Source organism: Oratosquilla oratoria, unplaced genomic scaffold (genome assembly GCF_046742065.1).
Source record: "Oratosquilla oratoria isolate Oo_2021 unplaced genomic scaffold, ASM4674206v1 SCAFFOLD239, whole genome shotgun sequence".
In the NCBI taxonomy this organism is placed as follows: Eukaryota; Metazoa; Arthropoda; class Malacostraca; order Stomatopoda; family Squillidae; genus Oratosquilla; species Oratosquilla oratoria.
In genome coordinates, this window is record NW_027467591.1 from 75,275 (window position 1) to 88,184 (window position 12,910).

Consider the following 12,910-nt stretch of genomic DNA (forward strand, 5'->3'; position numbering starts at 1 on the left):
GAAGTTTCTGTGAAGTATTTCTCCCCGTCTTCTATAATTTTCGCATGAAGGAGCGAGGAGGGAGGATAGCCGTGTAAATGAAACGACCCTACTGTGAATGTGCTGTGCCTTACTGCATTGCTTCTGACCTGGGCAGTAGGCGCGAGAGAGGGGTGACCCGTCATCCACGAGGAGCTAAGATGAGAGGGGAAAAACGGTAGTGGATGTGACGGGAATGTGCATGTATAATGGACATGATGGACATGTATAATATATATATATATATATATACATACATACATATATATATATATATATATATATATATATATATATATGTATGTATATGGCTGCTTGCCTTGGCTGGCTACCCCCCCCCCTTTTAAGGGTGAAAAAACCATTGGTATATACAGTAGAATATACATAACTTTTCTACACATTGCAAGCACCATGACTATTTTGTGACAGTATGCAAAAGAAGGTTAGGTTAAACCAGATTAGATTGATTAGTACGGTATGTACGAAGTCGAAGAAGCTACTTATTTGGAAAGAATTCTAATCATGTCGATGGTAATACATAACAGATGATTGATGGGAATTGTTATACCACTTGTAGTTGTTACTAAATCATATTACATTTTCAAACAGAAATTGGTGTTAAATATGTTTCAGATATTAAAAGATATATATATTATTCATATTAGATAATTAATTGCGTTTTATTGGTTGAACTTACGGTTCCGAAAGGTTTCTGACGTCATAAAATGTAAAAAAAAAAAAAGTATATAATTTTGTTAGTAAGTCGCTTTATTTTTTAATATTCTATTTATTATTCTATTCTACATACATTTTGATAAATCGGGATTTTTCTTTAACTGGATAAAACTGTCTGAAAAAACAAAAGGTGCTACTGTAGCGTGAGGTCAAACAAAATTTGAAAGACGCGAAAAGATTTTATTTAAGTGTAAAGGGGTTATCAGACGGTATTTTTTCCGTGAACCCCCATTTGAATAATCAGCATATTACTTCGCATACAGAAATCTAGACTTCTCTAAGATCATTTCAACATTATGTATAACATTCCTTTAGGTTTACAATCTTAGTTCATCATTCCGCTTTGCCATATATGACATAAAAATAATTTTATATTTGGAGATTTGAAAAATCAAATATTGTAACCGAAGTCGTTTGTACTCAAACGAACACTCAATTGTCGGCGCTGGCGAAGCCCATGAAACCTCAGTGACATAACCCTTTTAGACACGGAATGTACGTAAATATAGTTGCCATATATCTTTTCCAAACAAATTTTCTTTCTCTTCAGTCGCAGCTTATCGCCTCCTGGCGTGAATTGAACGTTCTTTCAGCACCGACAGTTGAGAATTCGTTTGAGGAAAAAATACTTTGGTAACGATATTTGATTTTTCAAATCTCCAAATATCGACCAAGTCATCTTTCCTTCATATATGGCAAAGGTGGATGATGAACTAAGTGATTAATGTCAGACATACTGCCGAAATGTTCTTAAATAAGTCTAGATTTCTGTAAGCGAAATAATATATTTCGTTATTCAATTGGAGGTTGGAAGTTGGATGTGGGAGGGAAAATATCCCAGAGTGTAACCCCAAATGGCTTGTTTACAAAAGCGAGATCAGGGCTGATCCAGAAATCCGGACGACGCGACGCCTGGGAAACTGCTTTTAAATCCGGATGTGGAAATTGTTGAGGAAATCGGGAGACTTCAGGATCACGTGACTAAACTCGGAGAGGGAGATTCTCCCGTCACAGTCCACATCAGATTCTTCCAGGACCTGGAGGGGGTGAAAACGAAATTAGAAAGCACACACACAACCTATAAAGCCAAGTATTTTATCATTCTGCTCTGGAAATAATGCCTTACCTTAGCTACAATGGTAGTATGTTCCTCTGTCGTGAGCAGGTCGCGCGTCAGATGTTTGACAGCTCTGGCCAAGTCGTCTTCACTCACATAACCGTCGTTGTCGAAATCTGTTGCCAAATGCACAACATCAATTCTTATATATTTTTCTTAATAACTTAATTAGTATATTTACTCATTCGTATGTTTTTTTTCTTTTGTAATAGACTAACATTTCTTGAACACAGCTGTAAACAAAAACAACTTGTTTATCATTTGATTGTTGTGATCTATTAAAAGGATAAAGAAATAAATAAAATGAATAAATAAATAAGTAATTAAATAACCAATAAATATATAATAAATAAATAACAAAATGATATAAAAGTATACACACGGTACATACATATACCAAAAGGCTTTTTCCCCTTTACAAGGGAGGTAGCCAAAAAACAAAGGCATAAAAACCACTCCCACCCATTCCATCCCCTACATACTCCACTCCCCTCTACCCTATTCCCTCCCTCTTGGCACCTCCTAGATGACGGGTCATCCCTGCATCTTGTCCACTGCTTCTGAGCAGTGTCGCAAGACAGCATATTCACAGCAAGGCCGCTTCATTAAATCGGCGACCTCCCCCTCTCCGTCCCCTCGTGCAGAAAAGGAGAAGACGGGAAGAAATCACTTTGGGCTGCGTCAAATTATTTCTCATACGTATTCCCTCACACCCCCCATCCCCCACCCACTCCCCCTCATGGATCACAGCATCATCCATATACAACCATTCACCATTAACCCCTATCTTCTGTCCTCTCCCGTCCTTACCCAACAGATATTCCCCTCTTTCCCAATGCCCCTTTTACCCCATTCATCCATCTCATACTAGGTCGTCCCCTTATGTTCACTCCTTCCGTCTCTACCTTCCACACCTCATTTACTAATATTTCTTCACTCATTCTTTCCATGTGTCCAAACCATCTCAATACTCTTTCATCCACCCTATCTCCCAACTCTCTTTCCACCCCCGTTCTTCTCCTCACCTCTTCATTTCTCACTCTATCCAACCTAGTAACCTTTACCATACTTCTCAGGCACCTCATCTCAAACACATTCAAACTCCTTCTCTCTTCCTCCCTTATATTTTATGTTCCTGCCCCATACAGTGCCGTAGGCACAATCACTCCTTCACACAATCTCCTCTTAGCATCCATCCCCAAATGTCTATTTCTCATTAAACTTTTTAATCCACCAAGACATTTGCTCGCTTCTCTCAATCTACATTCTACCTCCACCTTCAGTCCTCCCTTCCCTGCCACATTCGCACCCAAGTATCTAAAACCATCCACTTCCTCCAGTCTCTCTCCCTTAATATTCACTTTCAGTCTGCTGCCACCCTTGTACATCTCATCACCTTACTTTTACCCACATTTATCTTCAACTTCCTTCTTTCGCAGACCTTTCCAAACTTTGTCACTAACTTCCTCAATCCTGCTACAAGCGTAGTGTCATCAGCAAAAAACATCTGCCTTACCTCCTTTTTTCCTCCATTTTCTTTAACCATCTCCAATCCCTGACCCACCACCTTTGCATATACCTCTCGCAGTACGCCATCCATGTATAAATTGAACAGCCAGGGCGACATAACACATCCCTGACGAAGTCCCACCTTTACCTCAAACCATTCACTATCTCCATTTCTAATCTTAACACAAGCTCTACTACTCCCGTAAAAACTTTTGACTACTCTGAACAGCTTTCCTCTTATCCCATATATCTGCAATACCTCACACAGTGCCTTTCTGTCTACCCTATCATAAGCCCTTTCCATATCCACAAAAGCCCATATTACATCCTTACCTTTTCCTATAGCTTTCTCATATATCTGTCTTACCACAAAAATCTGATCTACGCAACCCCTACCTGTCCTAAACCCACACTATTCCTCACCAATTACTCCCTCTCTTCCTCTCCTAATTCTCTCAATCAAGACCCTCCTATAAGCCTTCCCAACTACACTTAAGAAGCTGATTCCTCTGAAACTACTTCACTCACACTTGTTCCCTTTCCCCTTGTAAAATGGAGCTATATAGGGACTCCTCCAGTCCTCCGGCACTCTACTCTCTCTTAAACAAACATTAAACAGCCTCACCAGCCAGTCCACCATCACCGATCCTCCTTTTTTCAGACATTCCGCATGGCATCCATCCAACCCAGGTGCCTTACCTGCTCTCATCGTCTTAACAGCTGCCTTCACTTTATCTTTCTTTATTTCTCCTCCATTTTCCTCACTCATCACGGTCATTTTCTTAGCACTTCCCACGGCAACTACCTTTCCCTCCCTGTCCTCCTTCACATTTAGCAACTCCCTAAAATACTCTGCCCACCTTCCTCTCACTGCCATCTCCTCCATTATCCTGTCTCCATCTGCACCTTTTACCTTTTCTTCTCTACTTGATTCGCCTTCTCTTCCTCTCTTAATTTCTTTCCAAAATATTTCTTATTATTTTCGTTTTTTTCTGTCAATAACATTATAAATAAAAAATAATTCAAATAAATTTAATTCACTCAGTACCTAAATAGTTATAGACTAAATAAACTAGATAAATAGGTAAGAGAAACGCACACTCTCACGAGGCACTGTAAACAACGCCTGAGACCTCAAGTGACTCGTCGTAAAGACATGTATACCAACTCATGACGAAATTTACCGTAGATCCTGAAGGCGTAGGCGGCCTTGATATCCCTTGGGCAGTGGTTGCAGAAAACTGAGAACATTTCGAGGAACTGGTCGAAGGAGAGGCTGGCGGTGCACATGTCACCGGAGAAGACTTCGCAGATCCTCCTACGGAAAGGGTTCTCCTGAAGAAGGGAAAAAAGCTTGCTCGTCATTTTTCAACATTTAGCTGTTTATCGTTCAATAACTTAACATTCTGTTCAACAAAATAACATAATTCAATCATTCTATATCACAGTAAACAATTTGTGACATGACGTTGCCTTTTCTTCCGATTGCCAGGTCGTCAGTCATAACGTCATGTCGCTTCTTCTGATTAGCTGGTCCTCAGTCGTGATGTCATATCTCTTCTTTTGATTGGCTGGTCTCCAGTTGTGACGTCACGCAACATTCTCGGATTTCGATTATTTCTACAAACTATAATTTTACATACTACACACACACACACACACACACACGAACGACTCGGTGGCGCGGTTGATAGAGTACTGGATTGCCAGTACGGAGGTGCGGCAGTACCTGGTTCGAATCCTGCCCAGGGCCGAAATTATTTCGGTATCGCTGCGCTTCGGGTCGTTACTCCGACTCTCGTGGGCGGGGAGTTGGGTGTGTGTGTGTGTGTGTGTGTGTGTGTGTGTGTGTGTGTGTGTGTGTGTGTGTGTGTGTGTGTGTGTGTGTGTGTGTGTGTGTGTGTGTGTGTGTGTGTGTGTGTGTGTGTGTGTGTGTGTGTGTAAGGTCATAGCATTACCCATAGATCGGTCATACGAGCTCTGAGCTCTCTTCCGGGAGGGAAATAGCTGTCGATCACGAGTCCAACACGCGATCCAAAGACCAAGGTGAATACACACACACACACACACACACACACACACACACACACACACACACAATGTGACCATAGAACATACAATGACAAAATGAGTAAATGAAAATACCAGATACAGAAGTAATGAAGAACCGTCAAGACTGGATTTAATATTTACAACAGAACATAAAATTGTGGGTAAAATCGAATACAAGACACCATTTGGAAAGAGTGACCACATACTAATAGAGGTTGAACTAAAGGAAGAAATTTGTATGGGAAGAAATGAGAAATACAGAAAAGGAAGATTGATGTACAACAAAACGGACTTTGGGAAACTTAAGAAATTCTTTCAAAATGCAAATTAGGAAAAATTCTACATTGAGGAGACAAAAGTGGAAGAGAAATGGACGATCTTGTTGGAAATCTATAATGAAGGAGTGAATAAATACGTACCAAGACAGACAGAAAAGACAGAAACAAGAGAAGATGTACATTAAATGCTGGTTCAACAGAAGATGCAGTGAGACAAAAGATAGAAGAGATAAAGCTTGGAAAAATGGAGAAAAGATAAAAAACCTGGAAAATGGCAAACATATATCAACCATAGAAATGAATGTGTAAAAGTACGCAGAGAGGAAAAAATGAACTGCATAAAAGACATAATAGAAAAATGTAAAAACCAACCCAAACTACTCTATAGATATGTGAATGGTAAACTTAAAAATAAACATGAAATAATGAAACTACGCCACGGAAATACAGAATACACAGAAGATCTAGAAATAGCTGAAGTCATGAGCAGTCACTTCAAGTCGGTTTTCACTAGAGAAAAAGTACAGCACTGGGACGAAGGAAGTGAAGTGCAATCTCCCCCCATGAGGGAAATAACAATAACATAAAAAGAAATAATGGATCAATTAACGAATCTTGACGTTAGGAAATCACACGGCCCAGACGGAACTACAAATTGGATACTAAAAGAATGTAAAGAAGATCTAATGGACAAAATACTTAATAAGTTACTCACTTAGAGAAGGAAAAATACCAAAAGACTGGAAAAATGCCAACATTGTACCAATATATAAAGGAGGAAACAAAGAAGAACCAACTAATTACAGACCTGTTTCCCATACCAGCACTGTAGCCAATTTTTGTGATTTTTTTTTATCGAGAATAGATGAATAAAACACCTGAAAAAACAATATAATAAACTCGAGACAATTTGGATTCAGACAGGGAAGATCATGTGCTACAAATTTAATCTGTTTCTACTCAAGACTAATAGATATAATACAAGAAAGGGATGGATGGGCTGATTGTGCTTTCCTAGACTTACAAAAAGCCTTCGACAAAGTACCACAAAAATATTAGAAAATGAAAACATAGGAGGGATACAAGGTAACCTACTAAACTGGATGGAGGGTTTCCTGCATGGTAGAAAAATGAGAGTAGTGCTCAGAGAAAAGTGTTCAGGTTGGGAGGAGGTGATTAGTGGAGTTCCACAGGGATCAGTATTGGCTCCAATAATGTTCGCTATTTATGTGAATGACATGGATGAAGATGTGGAATGTTACATGAGCTTCTTTGCAGACGATGCTAAATTGTTGAGGAAAGTGAAAACTGAAACGGATTGTGAATCACTACAGAGAGACCTAAACAAGGTTTGGAAATGGAGTCAGAAGTGGGAAGTAGACTTCAACATTAAGAAATGTAGCATAATGGAGTTCAAAAATATATATATATATATATATATATATATATATATCAGGACAATATACAATTGGAACAAAGGAAGTGAAGAAAGTGGGATCTGAAAAAGACCTGGGAGTAATTATCTCAAATGACTTGTCCCCTGATAAACAAATAAACAAAATTGTCAGAGAATCCTACAACTTGCTAAGATCAATAAAGGTGGCTTTTACCTATTTAGACGAAGAAATGGTTAAAAAAATATTAGTCACACTAATAAGGCCTAGACTGGAGTATGCTGCGACACTATGGTCACCCAGTACCAAAAAAGAATATAAAGAAAATTGAAAGAATCCAGAGAGCAACCACGAAAATGGCCCCAGCACTTTCAAACCTGTCATATGAGGAGAGACTGGCTAAATTGAAATTACCGACTTTGGAACAAAGAAGAGAAAGAGGTGACCTACTGACCATCTACAGAATCATGAAAGGCACGAAAGTCCTTGATAGAGAGGACTTACTAAATTGGGACAAGAGAAACACGAGGACATAAAAAGTAATAATAATAATAATAATAATAATAATAATAATAATAATAATAATAATAATTATAATTATAGAAGAGACCTGAAAAAATCCACACAGAGTGGTAGACTTCTGGAACAAACTGGACAAAACAAGTGTCCAAAAAACATACACGAATTTAAGAGCAAACTAGACACTGCGAGATACAAAGACGGGACCCCACGAGCATAGCTCCCCTTCCCGTAAGATACAACTAGGTAAACACAACTAGGTAAATACACACGCACACACACAGATACACACACACACACACACACACACACACACACACACACACACACACACACATATATATATATATATATATGTATGTATGTATGCGTGTGTGTATGTATATATATATATATATATATATATATATATATATATACATATACATATATATACATATATATTTATGTATATATATATATATATATATATATATATATATATATATATATATATACATATATATATATACGTGTGTGTGTATACCTGTACATCTAAACTAGACGAATCTGGTGGAAATGGAAGAGGACCTTGCGGCGACTTTTACCTTGAGTTCGGCCAGCGTGTCGAAGGCGGCGAAGGGCAGGGTCAGAGTGGCCGCGTCCTCACGGCTGAGGGCGGCCGGGATCCTCTCCGGCGCCAACTCGCGGAACCGGCGGTGGGCCCTGCAAAGAGGAGCAGGAGGAGGAGGAGGAGGGTCATGTTATTTGCATCCTGACGAAGGAGGACCTCATATCTCTCTCTCTTTCTTTCACACCTTACTTTTTACTATGTTTACAGTTTTATACAATTCTATTTTTTACATTTTTTACAATTTACATTTTTTTTTACTATTTTTACAATTCTAACACTTGCTCACATTTTCTTTTTTTCTTTTTACTGTTTTTACAATTTTACAAATTCATTTCAACCTGTTGAATATGGACACAATGAAAAATTAGTAAGTTTCTAATTCAAACCCTAACAAGGGATATTAATTACATTAGGTTTATGTAAAATTATGTGTATTACATAACCAACCCAGTCTTTCCTTCGCGCGAGCACCAATCCCGTGATAGAGGGTGGTCTAGTCCAAATGATCCTAGGAGGACTTAGGAAGTCCTATGAGGCCATAGAAAATCCTAGGAGGCCATAGAAAGTCTTAAATGTGTCCTAGGAAGTCCCAAGAGGCCCCAGGAAGTCCTAAAATAACTGTTGTTGGACTCACCTGAGGATGTCCTTCCGCGAGAGGTAGGTGCAGGCCTTAAGGAGGAGGAGGAGAAGGCAAGTGGGTAAATTGAGACGACAGTATCGCTGTCACGATATATAAATAAAATACACCATTTTCGATCAATACCACTATCAGCATGATTATTTTCATCCAAAAATATTAATATGGATTTATTGCAATGTATAGGTGGACTTGATGGAAATCTGACCGAATAGATGGAGGGTTTCCTAGAATAACAGATTCCTGAAGACGGTTGGCAAGGATAGGACGTGTATACAAGTCTACTAGTATTACCAAATAGACGAGTAAATGAATTGATAGATGAATGTAGACAGATGAATAGATACACAAAGAGAATAAATGCACTATTGAATACACGAATATATAAATAAACGAATGAAGTAGCCAAATAAAATTGCATGCCATTTGCTAAAGTAATCAATAACAATGCTTAGATGCCATGTTTTCGAAATCTAGGGCAAGTGACCATCAGCAGTAGCAGTTAGAGATTTAAATCGGATCATACTGGTTGCTTGAGCAAAATAAGATACATTGAATAAAGAACTGCAAAATTTAAAAACAAAAGTTTATTTTCATTTGAGTTAACTTTATGACGAAAGGAATTACAACACCAGTTACTAATACCATCTCGCTGCCTACCTGATATTCTTCGATCTGCTCCTCGGTGAGAGCGACCACTTTATTTCCCATCTTGAGGTCGAAAAGAGGCGAAATTGGTTCACTTCCAGCCGACACTCGAACGCACACTCCCTCACGCTCGCTATTCCCGCGTCAGCCGAGCCCAACTCTGCCGACTGGTGCCAGGTAGCTATAATTTGTTTATTTTTAATATTTTCACCTTATACACGTTTTCTTTCCTAGAGGTTCTGTTTTCTTTTTGGTTATTGCAACTTATCAAAATGCAATTTTCTTCTATTTTTTGCATATCATCAATTTTATGTAGGTCAGACTGCCAAACATTGAAAATTGGGATTAGTAAACAGGAATATTAAGAAAGAAAATAATAACAATGATGAAAATAATAATAATAATGACAATAATGATAATTGTGTGACCAACGACAAGTTCCTGCTAGACGGACATAAGGTGCAGCCCCGAGGGGCTTGTGCTCGATCCCTGTGCTGGACCCGAGACGTTTCTATTAATTTGAACTAAATTTCCTTCACCTTTTCATATACGAAGAACTGACAACCGGTGACTGATCCCCTCCTATTACTATAAGCTGATGACAGAAACAACCCCACGCTAATACAACATGGATAAGAATCTCATCGTATTTTCTTAGATGTATTGGCGAGCCTGAGAAGCGTTGTCAAACACCAAGGGGCAGCGGATTTCCAGCCAGTGAAATTTGAAGCTATACTTATATTTGTATATACATACACACACATATATACATACACACACACACACACACACACATATATATATATATATATATATATATATATATATATATAATCACCACAATCATCTACCCCGCTCACGTGATCATTTCTGACACCACTACTCCCACCTGCCACCATCACTATTTTGTAACCACCACTACTACCACTGCCACTATGTTGACCACACCCTATCACTAACCAATGCCACCACCACCACCCCACCCCTCATTCCCTCCATTGCGTGCCACACCCAAAGGGAGAGAAGAAAGAGGGGATGGAGGAGAGGAAAAGTGGAAGACGAGGAGGGGGAGAGGTGGAAGAGGACATGGAGAGGGATGTGGAAGGGGACGGGAAAGGGGTTGAAGGGAGGGGAAAGGGGAAGGGAAAGAGAGGGGTTGTGGAAGGGGACGGGGAAAGGGGGAATGAGGATTATGGATAGATATGTCTAGGCGTTGAGCTTCAACCGAAAACTTCGAAAAATGGGAAAAGAATGAGGAAAATTTTAAATAACAAAGAACGAAAATTATATAGGGATAGCAGAGGAAATTATATTTATGTAGGAAGAGGAAGATGAGAGGATAGCATGGCATTGTCACGCGACATTTGGGCGTGGCCTGGAACATGTGCGACGTGACGTAGGCACACTGAGCGGGTAAATAAACAAACTGGAGGGTAATGCGGAGGCTTGGAGGTGGAGAAGGTACCACGAAAACAAAATAATACATTTTCATTTATAACCAACGTTTCTGTCCTTGGGAGAGAATATTGCCCCGAGGAGGTGAGGAGGTGAGGTCAAAGATATAAAAAGTGATCTGCATTCGTTTTTGAATGGAAATGCTGCGGAGAACTGGTTCCAAAGATAAGACTACACCAGACTTATACCAATTACACGTTAACCAATTACAATCCTCACCGATAAGGTTTCTATACTATTCTTGTTTTCATCAAATCCACTGTTAATTAACCAGATCATTGGTAGATAAGACATTAGTTCTATATTTATAATTCTTATTTGTATATTAATTTATCTACTTGTTTATTTTTTATTTATTGCTGTGGTGTACTCTACATACATTCTAGCAACATGGGTAAAATTAAACAATTCAGAAATCAATAGTGTTGCATTTAATCATTCCTGTAGTCAGGTGTAGGCAGTCAAAGGATTTACAAAGGCGGAGCATGCCGACAGGAGACCTTTTGGTCCATATCTAGGTCGAATGCTAAAAAATCATAATGACAATAAATTAATAAATAAAAACTATAATAATGCAAATAACAAATAAAATACATAAATAAATGCATAGGTATAATTAAATAATAAACAAACAGGTAAATATCAAATAATAATAAATTCACATAACTAATAATAATTGAAAATCAAACATAAATGATAACAAAACAAAACCAAATAATGTAAAATAAATTATAATCATTACAGCGTCTTGCTCAGTTGTTTATGTAAATGATTCTTAAAGCTTCGAACTGAACTACATTGCACTACCTGTGCAGGAAGTTTATTCCATTCATTAACTACACGGTTGGCAAAGTTGTTTCTACCTACTTCCACTAAATCTGATTAACATTTGATTACTAGAAGGATAAAAGTGACGTGAAGTACTGCTTGATGATTTATTTTGTCTCCTCAAAACTAAAACAAAGTGGCATCCTTGTTGACAAAAGGAAGAATAAAACCCGAGAAAAAGAAAAGAACACAGGAAAGATATTTTGCCGCCATGCATTTAGCACTTCCCAGCAACTGCTAAGTTATTTCAGCAATCCTGGTTAATAAAAAACGCTGTTTTGATCTGGCCTTGAAACTATGATCCTCGGCAATTTACATTTATTATTTCGAACTATGTGTTCTTGTCATTATTTGCACTTCATGTACATTGATTTATTGCCAAATAAAGTCTATCTATCTATCCGTCAGTCATGTTTGGCGACTTTGATCGTTTATTACAACTGCCGTCAAGCGTTTTTATTTAATGAAAGGAAGTTTAAGAACAACCTCGAAAGGCCCACTCACCCATTGGTCCTATCATCCAATGGCGATTTTGGCGGAATCTTGGAAACTGTTAGGCTGATTCCCTTGTAATAAGGAAATCGAAGGATTTAATTGCCTCGTTCAAATGCACAAAGAGGTATTTATATTTTGTTATTTACTTTTTATTTTATATTGATGACATCATTATTTGCATCATATCCCGTTATGAATACGAAGGTCTCTTTTCGGCATGGTTTAGTTCTGTAATTTATTGTAATTGTAAAATTCAAAGAACACGTTCAAAAAGTGTTATACCAAGGGCACGGAAACCACTGAAATGATAAAGCACAGCAAATAGTGCAATTAACAAGTGTAATGCACTCTCACCTTAACAAATTGAAAATGAAAATATTGAGACGGGTTACTAAAACCAAATTTCAATTTTGTATCCAATAAGTAGGCCTACGGGACACTGCATAATGTTGGCCAATAATTATGAGATTGCATAGAGAAAAAATATGTACTAAAATATATAATTAATAAAAATGAAACACGATAACTTTAATATAATTTACAAAATAATGTAAACTAATCATTTAATTGCGTATAAATTTTCTGTATTGTAGAATTTATGGCTACTAGTTA

General features: G+C 38.0%; 1 protein-coding gene across 1 annotated transcript; it reads right to left on the reverse strand.

Moving 5' to 3' along the window:
* Window positions 1-878: 878 nt before the first annotated feature.
* On the reverse strand, window positions 879-9,676 carry LOC143022945 (calcium and integrin-binding family member 2-like). Its single transcript, XM_076181365.1, has 6 exons — window positions 9,533-9,676; window positions 8,870-8,904; window positions 8,210-8,327; window positions 4,564-4,714; window positions 1,880-1,986; window positions 879-1,790 (listed from the first exon to the last, which is right to left on the reverse strand). The coding sequence occupies exons 1-6, from the start codon at window positions 9,581-9,583 to the stop codon at window positions 1,680-1,682; spliced, it is 573 nt and encodes a 190-aa protein (XP_076037480.1). The 5' UTR covers window positions 9,584-9,676; the 3' UTR covers window positions 879-1,679.
* Between the last annotated feature and the right edge of the window lie 3,234 nt (window positions 9,677-12,910).